The 15805-nt window shown below is 45.5% G+C and overlaps 2 protein-coding genes and 1 long non-coding RNA gene across 3 annotated transcripts in view; all 3 read left to right on the forward strand.

Annotated features, from left to right (window-relative positions):
• NPLOC4 (NPL4 homolog, ubiquitin recognition factor) overlaps window positions 1-2029 on the forward strand; it is a 50662-nt gene extending 48633 nt beyond the window's left edge. Inside the window, exon 17 of the mRNA XM_083727567.1 lies at window positions 29-2029. Coding sequence (XP_083583693.1) covers window positions 29-186 — 158 coding nt within the window. The 3' untranslated portion in view covers window positions 187-2029. The remainder of the gene's footprint in view (window positions 1-28) is intronic.
• Window positions 1-14947, forward strand: part of LOC310839358 — a 97171-nt gene extending 82224 nt beyond the window's left edge. Inside the window, exon 2 of the long non-coding RNA XR_014561471.1 lies at window positions 13824-14947. This is a non-coding gene — a long non-coding RNA (uncharacterized lncRNA). The remainder of the gene's footprint in view (window positions 1-13823) is intronic.
• Window positions 6217-14947, forward strand: LOC310839265 (uncharacterized protein). Its single transcript, XM_083727868.1, has 4 exons — window positions 6217-6415; window positions 8672-8776; window positions 9946-10075; window positions 11647-14947. Exons 2-4 carry the CDS (start codon window positions 8677-8679, stop codon window positions 11921-11923), a joined length of 507 nt encoding a protein of 168 aa, XP_083583994.1. The 5' UTR covers window positions 6217-6415; window positions 8672-8676; the 3' UTR covers window positions 11924-14947.
• Window positions 14948-15805: the final 858 nt, after the last annotated feature.

Here is a 15805-nt window from a genome sequence, read left to right on the forward strand (position 1 = left end):
TATGTGTTTTTTTAATCCCTTTTTCTAGGCACAGTTGGAGTTCAGCTTCCAGGACTCCAAGAATATGGTGCCATGGGTGGTTCGACACACGCCACAACCTCTGCCATGTGGGCCTGCCAGCACTGCACCTTCATGAACCAGCCGGGCACAGATCACTGCGAGATGTGCAGCCTCCCACGTAGCTAGGCCCCCTCTCGGCTTAGCATTCGGGGCGGCCCTTACAGACCAACTGGTGGAAATACAGAGGCAAACCCTTAGCCAGGCGAGGGACTGTTCTTCCTCCTGGGATGACGCACCCTGAGGGTCAGGGCAGGTGGGGGAGGGGCAGGGAGCGACCCACGTCGTGGGCACTAGGTGCCATCCAGCGGGTGACAGCTTGCCGGTGGAACTGGATGTTTTAGGGGGAGGGATACGGCACAGCCCCTCTGCCTGGCACTGCTGCCTTGTCTTTTCTTTGCTCTCAGTATTGTAGAAAGCCAGCCAGTGGTCATGTTTCCCTGGAGCTGCCGTCGTGCAACCCCGTGGGCACATGGCAGTGTGGTCATGCTGCGCCCGCCCGCCCCCCAATCAGCTTGCATGCCACAAGCTTCCCCCAGCCTTAAGCCAGTCACAGTGAGGCAAGGCAGTTGTGTTGAAGGGGTAAATTGGGTCCCCAGGCTAGCTTGCCTAATGTTGCTCCCTTGACATGCTTTTTGCATTTAGCCCCAGAATTGCTGGGTCCCTGGTGCCTGCGTCACTTTGGTCCAGCCTCTAATTAGAGCTTCCAAATTGAGTGACCTGCACTGGCAGAACATACAGTTGCTTTGTAGCCCCCCGGCCTAAGTCCCAGACCGACTATCTCGGCTAGAGAGGAAGAGGAGGAGAGAACACGCTTCTCAACTTCGTAGGATGTCTACAGTCATCCAGCCCAGGCACAATGGCCACAGATTTAAAGAGCTCTATCAAAACAGCTGTCTCCTGGTGCTTCTCAGCTAGAGCTAGGTAACAGAGGGCCGTTCTTGCCCAAATCGGGTAGTGGGGACCAGCTGGCTTCCCGAACTGGAAGCGGGTCGCAATTTGGCGGCATCATCCTGGCTGTTTCAGGGTTGGGCAGGCTGTTCGCGAGCAGTTTGCTTGCTCCAGATTTCCATATGCTGTCATCCCTTTGCATTTAAGGCCAATTCCTGGTCTTTGTAGCTGTGAGCAGGCAAACCTCGCAAGTACCTTTCCTCGTGCCTGTTAGCGACTTAAATAGCATCCCAGCAGGGAAAGCTAAATGGAACGTTTGTCGGCATTTTGAAAGGAGCTTTGTCTTGCTGCAGCGCGATCCAGGCAAATTGCAGCCGAGGCGCTGGAAATTCTCCTGCCTCCAGAACACTTATCTGCCTCCTCTTCCCATAACCACATTTTTAGCAGTGCCCTCGAGCTCCTCATGTCTTTTGATGTGTGAGCTCCTCCATTGCCATACAGAGATGTGCTTTCATTGTCCAAAAATTCCCAGCATCTCTGCCAGCAGTGTTAGGGCACATTTGGTTCCTCTTGCACAGCAGTATTTCTGCACCTAACTAGCCTGTTCATCCCCCAGGCAACTTCCATCAGTTTTATAGCAGAGAAGCAAGGCATTCATGCCATCCATTGGGTTATGGGGACAGAGGGCATCCCGTAATTTTTTATCTTGTTAGATGCCCACCCCAGCAAAATGTGCCTCCACCCCAGCTACCAGTTTTCTTTATGGGCCTGTAGGCCTGGCTCCCAGACAGCTGCCATGAGCGACGCAGTCTCTACCTTTCCATGGCTGGAAATACCTAGGGCTTTGTCCATCAGGTGTTTGAACCAACCCTTCACCTGGCCCTTGTTATTGCTGACAGGACGTGCAGCTCTCTTCTTTCCTGGGTTTGTGTTTTGACTAGATTCCTTGAGCTCACCGGGCTGTAGCTACTCTTGCTATTCCTTTTCATTCTATGGGTTGCAGAGGTGTGTGTTTGGTTTGGACTGGAGTTGACTGAATAACAGCCCTGCAAATAAAAAAATATATTAAAAGCGTCTGAAATGGAAGCCTCCTGGTCTGTTCTTTTGCCCGCCTTGTCCTCTTGTGTTTGCTTTTCTTCCCATCCGTTTTGAACTTGTGCAGCTCTTGGATTAACAGAGCTTTCCCCAGACAAAGCTTTGAATATTCTTCAGGGCAGTGCCCCAGTGAGAATCTTTTTGATCCGAGCTCCCCACTTCAAACCTTGTAGTCCTTGCCTGCCGTAAATGCTTGCTAAGGACTTTGGCAACTGCAGGAGGGGAGCAAAATGTGGCATTTCAGCAGCCCTTCTGCTGAAGATGGTGAAGCTTTGTCTAGAGAAAAACAGTACAGTGGTACCTTGGTTGTCGAACTTAACCCATTCTGGAAGTCCATTCCAAGAGTCTGTTTGACTCCCAAACGGTTCGGAAACCAAGGTGCTGCTTCCAATTGGCTACAGGAGCTTCCTGCACTCGATCAGAAGCCGTGTTGGACGCTCGGCTTCCGAAAAACATTTGCAAACCGGAACACTCACTTCCGGGTTTGCGGCATTTGGGAGCTGATTTGTTTGGGAGCCAAGCCGTTTGACAACCAAGGTACCACTGTACTAGGCAAAGCTTTAGTATCTCATCTCAGAGCTCTACCAAGCAAAGCATACAGTTGTCACTTAGGTGTTTATAGTGTAGCTTTAGATCAGCCTCTCTCAACCTGTGGGTCCCCAGATGTTGTTGAACTACAACTCCCATCACCCCTAGCTAGCAAGGCCACAGCTCAGGGATGATGGGAATTGTAGTCCAACAACATCTGGGGACCCACAGGTTGAGAACCGCTGCTTTAGATGAAGAGCTCACTTGAGTAGTCTAGGAGGGGGAAGCTTAGAAGGATCTTGCTAAAAGTGCTTCGCAAGCCAGTCTCCCTTGTTTTGGCTTTGTTTCTGCCCATACAACCAAGTAGCAGCAAAACATTTTAAATTGTAAAAGGGATTGTTTTATTGTAAAACACTCAATATTCCTCAGACTTGCAACTTAGAATTTGTTAAGCTTCCTGAACCTTACATGCATCCTGCCCAACATCTGTTGTCCTGGCTACAGCAGAAGCAGGTGAATGAGTGAGTCGCTTCTTCCAATGTAAAGTTTTGTTAATTGGCTTCAAGGAACAATGGGCTTGCGGGATTCTTGGGTTTTCAACTCTCATTTGACCATGGTTTTTTAGGAGTCAGACTTCTAATTTCGAATGTTTACAAGGGGAGGTAGTGAGTTTGGGCTGAAAGTTGGGAGTGGGCTAATTCGGTACTAGTAGGGAGCTGCTTTAATACTTATTTTTCAGAAAGACATATCTAAATTTGTCTGGCAGGGCAAAAAGCCCAGAATAAAATTTAAGATATTAACTGATGCAAAAGATAGAGGGGGGTTTGCCCTGCCGGACTTAAGATTGTACTATGAATTGGCAGCTTTCTGCTGGTTGAAAGACTGGCTACTTCTTGAAAATACAGACATTTTGGACCTGGAAGGATTTAATAACAGATTTGGTTGGCATGCATATATATGGTATGACAAGGTAAAAACTCATAAAGGATTTAAAAACCATATTGTCAGCAAAGCATTATACAATGTTTGGATTCGATATAAGGACTTGTTGGAAAATAAAACCCCTAGGTGGCTGTCACCAATGGAAGCAAAGGAGGTGAAAAAACTTAACATGGAATCGAAATGGCCAAAATACTGTGAAATTTTAGAGCAAGAGAGTGGAACAATTAAATTGCAGAGTTATGAAAAAATGAAGTTAACGTACGAGATTGGCTTCATTACCATCAAATAATGGAGGTGTTTAAACAAGACAGGAAAATTGGCCTCCAGATGGAGAGATCAAAATTAGAAACAGAACTGTTAGAACCCAATACTAAGAATTTGTCAAGAATGTATAACCTGCTGTTGAAGTGGAATACACTAGATGAGACAGTTAAATCAGCTATGATCAAATGGGCACAAGACATTGGTTATGACTTTATGTTTGCTGACTGGGAACAGTTATGGACCACCGGTATAAAATTTACGGCATGTAATGCCCTAAGAGAAAATATTATGAAAATGATTTACAGGTGGCACATGACCCCAGTCAAGCTTGCAAAAATCTATCATCTGCCCAATAATAAATGCTGGAAATGTAATGCGACTGAAGGTACCTTTTATCACCTTTGGTGGACTTGCCCGAGGATTAAAGCCTTCTGGGAAATGATTTACAATGAAATTAAGAAGGTACTTAAATGTACTTTTCATAAGAAACCAGAGGCATTTCTCCTGGGCATGGTCGGCCAATTGGTGTCAAGGAAGGATAGGATGTTTTTTATGTATGCTACCACAGCAGCAAGGATTCTTTTAGCAAAGTATTGGAAGACACAAGAACTACCCACACTGTAAGAATGGCAGACGAAGGTGATTGACTACATGGGATTGGCGGAGATGACGGGCAGAATCCGTGACCAAGAAAAAGAGACGGTGGAAGAAGATTGGAAGAAATTTAAAGTATATCTCAAGAACTGTTGTAAAATTAATGAGTGCTAAAATGTCAAGGGAAAGGAAAGAATATAGAATTACAGCTGTAATTGACTAAGTATGAGAAGAAGCCAAAAAAAAAAAAGAGAGAAAATGAGCAATTAGATAATTGGAGTGAGGAGTTGTTGAAGAAATTTTAAAACAGGGATGCAGAAAAGGGGAGGTAAGGGGAAGTCTGAGAAGTAAGGTTTATGAAAAAGAGGTTTCGAAATTATACATGTTTATATGTTTTGTTTGTCTATGCATTGTGCGTTGTTTTGTTTTTTAATTTGTGTTGGAAAATCAATAAAAAATTATTATAAAAAAAAATACTTATTTTTCAGAGAATGGATTCCAAAGAGCCGGATTTCTGACTATTCAAAGCATACGCAATGGAAATAAGAGTGACCAATACACACACACAAACACACACACACACAGACACAGACACAGACTAGTAGGGATCCCCTGCAACCTCCAGCATGGACAATTGCACATCCAATTTGTTCACAACATGCCAAGTGGCAACTTGCCATAATTCTGAAAAATTGCACTAGCAAAGGGGTGTAAGGTTAGGTCCAGCTTGTAAAATCCTTTTTAAGATAATATGGACTTGGAAGGTGCTCAATATGAAGCTGAAAGAGGATTCTATAGGCAGACATGGGTTTTCTGGATTTCTATGAAGTGTCCCAACACTTGAACCCTTCACCCAAAGCTCATTAGCTTTCGAAAATTGCCTTCCTTGTACACGTGTCAACTGGCTTTGAAGAAAACTTCCCTGTTTGCATACATGCAGTAAATCCCCCTCCAGCAAAATACTGGATTCCTGCTTTTGCCCTGGGCAGTTTGCAGTGCCAGCTTTCTAGGAAAATCATGACCTGGCCCTGTCCAGATTTTAGGTTCTTAGATGGGAAAGGCTCTTAATGCTGGGCAGAGCCCTAGCAATAAACGATGTTGCTGCCCTCAAACGCTGTCACTTGGCAGAAAAGGAAATGACACAGAAATGAGCCGGCAATTTCTGTCCCGTAAAGAAGACCAGCATCCAAGGTGACAGCTGAATTCTGGAATATCCACCAAAGCATTGACTTGAGAGTTAATGGATTCTTGGAGCTGGAGAGAACTTGGGACAGGTAGAAAAGCCACATATTGACGAGCATATGCACTTCCACTCCACAGCTCCTGTGAAGACCCATCATACCCCAAGTGAAAGAGATGAAGTTTAAGAGAAAGGTCAGAGCCTCTTCTGATGAATATTTCACTCCATCCAAAAGAAAGCAAGTTCTGGGAGAGGTTGTCGTCTTCTTGTAGCCCTTAGCAGAAGAGCAGGGAGCCTGTGGTCCTCCCAAATGTTACAAGGCTCCAGCTCCCATCATCCTTGATCATGCTGATGGGTGTTGGGAATCCAAAGACCACATGTTCCCTGCCTCTGCCTTAGCATCAACAGTGACCTTGGACTCCCAAATCCAACTTGTGCAGAGGGATTGGATTGCAAACTTTCTCTGAAGCTCCGTAACAAACCAAAGACAGTTCAATTGGGCAGGAGAGAGAGCTCTCTTACCCTCTTCCGCCACGTGTCTGTGTCCTGAATTGTACTTTTGCAATTTCTGGGAGTTGTTCCACTGTCATGTAGGCTTCCTCCTTCCTCCCTCCCCCACCCCCCCACCCTTTTGAAGGAAAAAAGCCATGACCTGGGGGCCTCTCAATAGGCCCAAAGGATCTGTTTGCAATTAGAAGACTGCTGTGTGGCTTGGCAGAATTCCAGGGCAGCTTGGCTATAAGGCGAAGAGAGGCAGACCTTGGCCAGAGAGAGAGAGAGAGAGAGAGAGAGAGAGAGAAGAAAACCCTTGGACTTGAAAGAGCAACTGCCACAATTTACCATCTCTGATTCTCTGTTCAACAGGTAAGGAGTTTCTCCTTTTTTGCAGTCTATAAACCTAGTTCTGAGCATTATTGGCTCTCAAGCTACTTGTGGAGAACGTTCTTTAAAGGGGTTGCCGGGTTTTTGGGGTACCCTTTAAAAGGTAAAGGGACCCCTGACCATTAAGTCCAGCCGCAGACGACGGGTTGCGGCTCTCATCTCACTTTACTGGCCAAGGGAGCCGGTGTTTGTCCGCAGACAGCTTCCGGGTCATGTGGCCAGCATGACTAAGCCGCTTCTGGTGAACCAGAGCAGCGGAAGGAAACGCCATTTACCTTCCCGCCAGAGCGGCACCTATTTATCTACTTGCACTGGCGTGCTTTCGAACTGCTAGGTTGGCAGGAGCTGGGACTGAGCAACGGGGGCTCATCCCGTCATGGGGATTCGAACCGCCAACTTTCTGATCGACCAGCCCTAGGCTCAGTGGTTTAGACCACAGCACCACCCGCGTCCCTTGGGGTACCCTTTGCTAGCGCCAGATCTCTGTCTCCTATTCAGACACAGTTCCCAGCAGTGTCTCCTGTATGTTATTGGGGCCCATTGCAGTGGCTCTGATGTCTTGGAAGAGAATTAATAGAGGAGGCAAGCAAGGGTCCAAGGATGAAGACAGCACACAAAAGTTCTGAGCTGTCGTACCGTCTGTTCTTAGACTCTCATCCAAACAGCTTGTCAGCACAAAAACCACAGGAAAGAATGGAGTTAACATCCGAGAAGATTCCAGTGTATCCAGCCCTGCGAAGTATCTGCTGTTTCTTCATGTTTTGGATTAAAATGTTTGGGGTTACCCTTGAGATCACGGGTAGGAAGCAGATGCAAGCAAAGGATAAGCCAACATTTTCCAGCAAGCAAGCAGAAGCATGTAGAGCAACCCAGACAAACAGCCTGACTACGCAGATAATTATTGTTGGGCTGGTCAAAATGAAGAGAGCCTTCTGTTACTGGTCCCAAGGCTACAGATTAGAGATTCTGCCTTGTTCCTTGTCTGTAGTCGCTACTGTAGATATAGGTTTGGTATGTATCCTGTCCCGTGCTGCCAGCCCTTCTCAGCTCTGTCTCCACTACAAGGATGTAGCAAATGATTTTCTGGCTGCTCCAGACCCTCCAAGTGTCCCTATTTTCCAGGGACAGTCCCAGATTTACAGAAGCCATCCCAGTTTCTGATATGATCCCAGAATGTCCCGCTTTTCCTTTGTTGTTGTTTAGTCGTTTAGTCGTGTCCGACTCTTCGTGACCCCATGGACCAGAGCACGCCAGGCACTCCTGTCTTCTACTGCCTCCCGCAGTTTGGTCAAACTCATGCTGGTAGCTTTGAGAACACTGTCCAACCATCTAATCCTCTGTCGTCCCCTTCTCCTTGTGCCCTCCATCTTTCCCAACATCAGGGTCTTTTCCAGGGAGTCTTCCCTTCTCATGAGGTGGCCAAAGTATTGGAGCCTCAGCTTCAGGATCTGTCCTTCCAGTGAGCACTCAGGGCTGATTTCCTTCGGAATGGAGAGGTTTGATCTTCTTGCAGTCCATGGGACTCTCAAGAGTCTCCTCCACCACTTTTCCTTAGGATGTCCCTATTTTCATTGGAGAAATGTTGGAGGGTATGGAGTTATGCAACCCCCAAGCCAAAGAGATAAGTAACTATACAACCTTCAGAAGACATCTGAAGGCAGCCCTGCATAGGGAAGTTTTTAAGTGTTTTTAAATGTTCTGTTATGTTTTTATATATGGTAGAAACCACCCAGAGTGGCTGGGGCAATAATAATAAAATTATTCTTATGAAATAGGTAGGACGTCCCTATTTTCATCGGAGAAATGTTGGAGGGTATGCCTTTCTCTCCTCCCCCAAATAAGAGCAGAAGGTTTAATGCCATACTTGTGGGTACACAACATTGGCATGTTTTGTGGCATGGAAACAACTCAGGAAAACCTGGGTCCAGATTCTTGCATCACTGGTTCACACCACTGGGCCGCATTCCCTTTGTGCCTGGCGTACACAGACTTGCCAGGATCTGACCTATAAGTGGACACATGCAAATGTGACATTGCTATGGCTGCAGAGCCAGAGAGGCCCTTTTTTCCCCTTTTCCATTTGGTATGAACAGCTTGTGACCATCCCGGCTGGGAAATGTCCATATGGGAGCCATCAAAGCGATAGGGGTGAGGAAAGGGGACTGTTGTTGCGGAACTAGTACTTGGGAAAGGGAGGCTTTTCTGATGCATTTTTCCTTCTCCTGTCCCTCTGCAAAGGCACCATGAGACAGATCTTCTCCCTACTGCTTTTGGTGGCAATCTGTTGTGCTGCCAAACCAAAGAGGCAGCAGGCAACGTCAGAATGGGACTACAGATCTGAAGGTAAGGTTCCAGATTTGCTGGGTGCCAAAGAGTGGGCTGATGCCACGCAAAGCTTGTTTTGTCTTTTGTCTCATTTCCATTTGCAAATGTGCATTTGGGGCTGCAGATTTCCCGATTTTACTATCCATGCGCAGGTCCTGCCTTCTTGGTTTTGCAAAGCTAACACTAAACTAATAGGGTACATGGGCTCTAGCCAGCCAACTCACACTGCACGGATAAGAAAGTAAGCTTGGTTTCTGAACTGTCAACATAAAAACCCCACTTTTGTGAAGGTTTTGAACACAAGACCCAAATCTCCCCTGCATACATTCGCAATGCTTTTGAAACTGTGGACAGAAGATTAAACTTCCCCTCTGCCCCTATCCTGTAGAGCTTTAATCCTGTTTGAGCATTTTTTGATTTACCCATAAATCCATTCCCACTCTCTATATCTTGTCACCATGATATACTTGAGGATATACTTCCAGGGATATACTTCTAGGGAAACAAATTCCCTGAAATTAAATGTTTAAAGAATGGCAGTTCTGTATATTCCCCTCCCTCTCTTGGCATATGTAGTCTCGACATCGAATATAATAACACCTCAGTTTCTAAAGAGGCTTCCATGTTCTCAGTTGTTTATGTTTTGTATTAGAATGTATTTTTGGTCTTTATATAAACTTCTTAATCCATCAACAGATGTGAACAAGGTGGGTTACATAGTTTTAAAATGCAGCTGATAAACCAAGTTTATTCTAATTCCATCTGTCTTAGGATGGATTTCATATATGCGCTTTTTGTTTGCAATTATTTAGTCTGACAAATGATTCAAATTCTGGTCTGATGGAAACGGTGGGGGAGTCCTCCCTTTCCGAGCCAGGAAATGGAACTGCAGAACTGCTATAGTTCAGAGAAAGGTGTATGTTCTTCTATATTATTACAGTCGTACCTTGGATCCCAAACATCTTGGTACTCGGACGTTTTGGCTCCCAAACACCGCAAACCTGAAATGAGTGTTCCGGTTTGCAGACGTTCTTGTGAATGCTTCCTGCAGCCAATCAGAAGCCGCATCTTGGTTTCCAAACGTTTTGGAAGTTGAACGGACTTCCGGAACGGATTCTGTTTGACTTCCAAGGTACGATTGTATTACTACTATGATATTCTCTCATACCCCCAATTCTCTCTTCCAGCTGAAAAAGTAAACATGAGGGGATGTGCCAACCTCACTGTTGTTCTGGACAACTGGAAGTTTGCTATTGTGTCTCAAATGAAGAATCTTCTCCTCTTTGACCACCAGTCTGTGTTGCCTGACTATGGAAGGTGAGCCTGGGTAGTAAAGGTGGCAACAAAATGGACTTCTGCTGTGATCTGTGCAAACCTGCTGTACAGTCACCATCTTGGGTTTGGCAGGTCATGTATGGCCACCTACTTGGGACTCAATAAAGCAGCCTGTTTGGCAGCAATCTTGGAAGTGCGTGGCCAAGGGGCTGTTTTCAGTTTTGTGGGCTACAAGTTGTAAAAGCAGTCCCTCCCAAACTTGGGTCTCCAGCTGTTTTTGGACTACAACTCCCATCATCCCTTTCTAGCAGGACCAGTGATGGGAGTTGTAGTCCAAAAACAGCTGCAGACCCAAGTTTGGGGGGACACTGTTGTGAAGGCTCTGTCTTAAGCTGTTACCCTCCAGGTGTTGTAGGACTACAACTCCCATCATCCCTGAGCGTCGGCCATGTTGGCTGAGGTTCATGGGGGTTGGAAGTTCATCAGAATCTGGACAGCCACAGGTCCCTCATTCCCTCACCTAAAGCCATTGGCTCAACGAGAGGCATCTGCCTCTGTCAGTCCGTGCTATACTGTGAAGAAATCCCCTGTAAGTAAACATTGGTTTTTGTAGCTGGTTTTTGGGTGGTTGCCCTGCCTAGATACTCTGCATGCAGTTTGGCATTATGGGAAGATCTTGCTCTTTCTTAAGCTCTGAACTTTTGCCAAAGTGTTTCTCCCTTAAGTATTATTGCAGTGTCCCTATCCAGGGACAATCCTGGATTTACAGAAGCCATCTGATTTGATCTCAGAATGCTCTGGGTTGCCTTAGGATGTCCCTGTTTTCATTGGAAACTTTTTGGAGGGTATGGAGTTATGCAGTCACCCCAAGCCAAGGAGACAAGTAACTATACCTTTAGAAGACATCTGAAGGCAGCCCTGTATAGGGAAATTTTTCCCTGTACAGTGGTACCTCGGGTTAAGAACTTAATTCATTCTGGAGGTCTGTTCTTAACCTGAAACTGTTCTTAACCTGAGGTACCACTTTAGCTAATGGGGCCTCCCACACCGCTGCCGCCGCGCGATTTCTGTTCTCATCCTGAAGCAAAGTTCTTAACCCGAGGTACTATTTCTGGGTTAGTGAAGTCTTTAACTAAAACGTCTGTAACCTGAAGCATCTGTAACCCAAGGTACCACTGTATAGGGAAGTTAAAATGTATAATGTTTTATTATGCTTTTATATATGGTGGAAGCCGCCCAGAATGGCTGGGGCAACCCAGTCAGATAAGCAGGATATAAATAACAGAAGAAGAATAATTAATATTATTATCAGGGCTTTTTTTCCAGCTGGAACTCAGTTCCGGCACTTCTCATGTGCAGAGGCAGAGCAAGGTGGGTGCAGTGGGTGCAGTCTGCCCTGGGTGCAATCCTGGGGAGGGGTGGTGACAAAATCCCAGCCGGGTCCAATCGCAGATAATGAAGATGGAATAGGACATCCCTGTTTTCACTGGAGAAATGTTGGTGGGTATGTTATTGGTTGCTGTGGAAGTGCTCCTTGCTTTGGGCTTTGTAGCCCACTATAGAGGAATTTCTCTTGTTTGTTTTACACCTTCCCTTCCTTCTTTCCTTTCTAGGATCAAGCCACTTTCCGACGCCCTCAACGACCTGTACCTAGAATTCAACGCCCTCAAGGAACGGCTTGGAGAACTGACCAGGCGCTTTGAAGGAGTGGAGTCTTTTCTGGATGAGATGAACAAAAAAGGCCAGAGCCAGCCTGTTGCTAAGACTCCCCTCAGGGTTGCCCAACCAGAGTTGGAGAAAGCAAGTTTTCCCTTGCCAGCCAAGCGCCGGAGGGTCCTGATTCGGAATGGGAGAAAACCCACAGAATCACTGACAGGTGGAACACAGTAGAAACTTTGCTGAGGGGTCTCCTCCTCTGTTCCGGAGTGTTCCGGATCTTACCGACTCCTTTAGAGACCAAATGTATCTGTCAGTCTATCCTTTTTTTCCCCTCTGAAAGTCTGGATTCAGTGAGAGACAGAGACTTAGATAGAAGCCTTTCCTTGGCTAGTGAGTCTGTGGCGACAATTCCACTATGTGCTTGCATTGCAAAAGGTATAGGGAGGATGGATTCTGGGGACTGTAGAATTTAGCTGCATGGTTCCATCTAGAGAGGGTGCTTTGATTCTCAAGGCGGCCTGTTCCTTAAAATCCTCTCACACAGCTCAACCCGACTGGGAACGAGGCACCTCTCAGTATTATCAGTATTGTACAGATCTCAGCAAAGGTGATGTCCTGCACTTTGCACATTTCCAGTGTCGTAGAACCTTGAGAATAAATATTGCATTGGCCACAGCACCGGTGTCACAGGTAATCGTTGTAGTCGAGCACAGTCGAAGGAAGTGTCTGGCAGTTGTGTAGCAATCTGTTCATTTCTGACAGCTGCAGCCAACGTCTTACATTTCGTCGTAGGATGTAGTAATGATTAGACTTCCAGGATACAGAATCTTACAGAGGATGCCAGTGCATAGGATCTTGTCTTCCAGATGTTGTGCTCTAGAGTTTCCCATAAGCATTAACATGTACAGCCTCAAGAAATACTGAACGCAACTGAGGAATAATCACATCTGTTCCCCCCGCCCGCCCTTTTGCTAGTGGGAGCAAATGAAGGCAGTTGATAAATAGCAACGGAACTGTGCTTGCACATACTGCGGAAGCAAGCAGATAACTCTGAATTCAGACTCTAAATTAGTTTTTTCTCCCCTGTGTGTCCATTTTTAAGTGCAAACTCAATCTCTTCTCGCATACCAGAAAGAGTGTTCAATCAGGAGCGGCTTTGCTTTTCCTAGATGTAGGTTTATTAAAGTGACAGACGCCATAAACGTGCGTGCAGACCCTTTACAGGTTATGTAAAGGAGTGTGCAGATGCCATACTTGGTGACAGCGCACTGAAAATCTCAGCCACGTTATGCCTAAATGGCACCTTGGACGGAAACCTAGTCATGCTTTGAAAGCGAAGTCATGCCATTTGAATTAGGTAGTCGGCTCCCCTGGCTGCCATTTGCTTCTTAGCCTGGAATGTTGCTTTTCCTTTAAATAAAATTAAAATAAAAACGACCCACCTCCACCCAGTGTCACGAGAAAACCAGCAGAATGAAGTGTAAACAGGATCTGTCTTCCCTTGCCGCCCACCCCCAACTTGGCTCCACAAGCCGAGGCCCCTTCTCGGAAATGGGAAATGCCGTGCCAGATAGCCAAACATCACAGATTAGCTGGAGCCAGATTATGAGTAACTGAGTTTTATATAATACTCCCCATTCCCCTGGGGAGCTAACAGACACTCCTCTCTCTCAATGTTCGGTATGGCTGATGGGCACTTGCCCTTCATTTCCCTGCATCTTGCCCCCACCCCCAGCCTCCTTCTCAGGGCCAACATGTTAGTATTTGGATGATGGGAAGGCAAGGCTGTGGAGAATTGTTGACATTCCCACCCCCAACCAGCCCAGCAGGTTTAAATTGCTGCGAGGCACAGGGGATTTCAAGTGTCAACGCCTGGGATTCAGCATACCTGACAACACCTCCATACCAAAAAAATAAGTGGTATCAGGCAGTGTTAGAAATATATATATACAGTGGTAGCTCGGGTTACAGACTCCGCTAACCCAGAAATATTACCTCGGGCTAAGAACTTTACCTCAGGATGAGAACAGAAATCGCGCGGCAGGCCCCATTAGCTAAAGTAGTACCTCAGGTTAAGAACAGTTCCAGGTTAAGAACGGACCTCCAGAATGAATTAAGTTCTTAACCCGAGGTACCACTCTGTGTGTGTGTGTGTGTGTGTGTGTGTGTGTGTGTGTATGGCAACTAGACATTCTGTTTTGGTGACTGCAACCTTGGTTTAAACTTCTCTTTCAAGTCTGTTTCTGAAATTCTTTTGTAATAAGACAGCTGCTTTGAGATCCTGTATTGAATGTCCTGGGAGACTGAAGTGTTCTCCTACGGCTTCTCTGTCTTGTGATTCCTGATGTCAAATTTATGTCCATTTATCCTTTGGCATAGGGTTTGGCCTGTTTGTCCAATATAGAGAGCTGAAGCGCACGGCTGGCATTTGATGGCATACACAATGTCAGAAGATGAGCAATTAAATAGGCCTGAGATGGTATATTGGATGTTCCCTTATGAAAAATTTCACCGCACACCACTGGAGATTTCAGTAAAAGTTTGCTTGGAGCATGTCAGCTATGCAATTCATGCCAGACATTGGTTCGTGGATGTTAAAGCCTCCAAAAGCACCTCCAGGTAAACTCTTAAAACAGGTCAAAAATCATACAGGATAAAACTGCAAGAGATTCAGCTCGATAACTGCCATCGTGGAAGGGTTTCCATACGGAAATGGGGAAAAGTGTGCCCTCCAAGCTTTGCTCCACTTAGTCTCACTTTATATTGCATTATGTCCGCAAAGTTTTCTACTCACTTTTCTGTTGTTGTTGCCAAACTTTCAACAACATTGCAGGGCAGGCGATTTTCTTCCAGTTGTACAAGTGAGTGAATTTTCAGCAAGGTGCCCTGTGGCCAAAGTGGAAAGTGCAACATTTCTCCTGATGAAAAGCTGTTAACACAGAGCTTTCCAAACCGTGTGTCGGCTGCAGTGTGTAGCTAGGTGTGTCGTGCAAACACTTCCCCATGCTCTGAGAAGGGGTTAATTTAGCCTCCCGCTGGCTAGCAAAACTGAATTGCCATGCCATAAAATGATGCAGGTCTAAAAAGTGTGTCACCAACATGAAACGTTTGGAAAGCTCTGCTGTAACAAGTCTCCCAGCTATTCAAGTTCAGCTGGAGCATTTGGCACTGAAATCCCTGTATCCGTATTTTATTTTTATATGCTTTCCCCACTATCTTTTAAACTGTTACCTTAAATAAAGACAAACGAGGCAACACACTGTCCCAATAACAGTTGCTTTGCTTATGAAGCTAGAAGCCAAAGTACACCCATGTTTTGTAGCAAGATGAAGAATCGGTCTAACCTTTGTACGTTGCCAAGTGGATCAAGTCTAAGAACATTTATCAAAGCTTTCATTGGAAGCTTCCTTAAATGTTGCCCTTATTTCAATATAACACTTCCCAAGCCACTTTGTTCCTGACCTAATGGACAAATCTAAGGCAGTACAGAAGCACCAAGGAGCAATCCATCATAGTCACTATGTCACAGTGTTGAAGTCCTTTACTTGTACAGATGCAGCTCATGGCCTGTCCGAAGTGGAATGCCAAATTTGGGAATGAATCATTCTGTAGCTTCTCATGTGCTGTACTTTTACTCTAAATGCATACATGTTTTAAATAGGGCTTTAAAAAATCAGATTACTGCCTTTAGCTCTGATAACTTTTATAATACCAGGCACTCTCTCTGTCTGTCTGTCTCTCTGTATGTATTTATGTATGTATGTATATAATAGTTCTACATGAAAAATCCCCAAAGCTACAAAACTTCCACACTTGTGTCCCTGCCCTCAGGCTGAAAATCTTACTAGTTTCGCAAGCCATTCTGGGAGACCTGTTGGTTTTGTTTTTTTTGTTTTTTAAGAACAGACTAAAAATACTTCAAATAATAATAATAATAATTGCACTTTTTATTTTGGCTGTGTGATTTTTGTGACTGATGCAAGAGCTTTGAATGGTTTTTAAGTGCAGCAACTACAGTGGTGAGATGAACATGTATGGTATATGGAAGGCATAATGGTCAGAAGTAACAAGGACTTGAATGACTGGATTCTGTGCTGAAGGGAGAAGCCAGCC

This window comes from Podarcis gaigeae (genome assembly GCF_964106915.1).
Source record: "Podarcis gaigeae genome assembly, chromosome: 2".
Lineage (NCBI taxonomy): Eukaryota > Metazoa > Chordata > Lepidosauria > Squamata > Lacertidae > Podarcis > Podarcis gaigeae.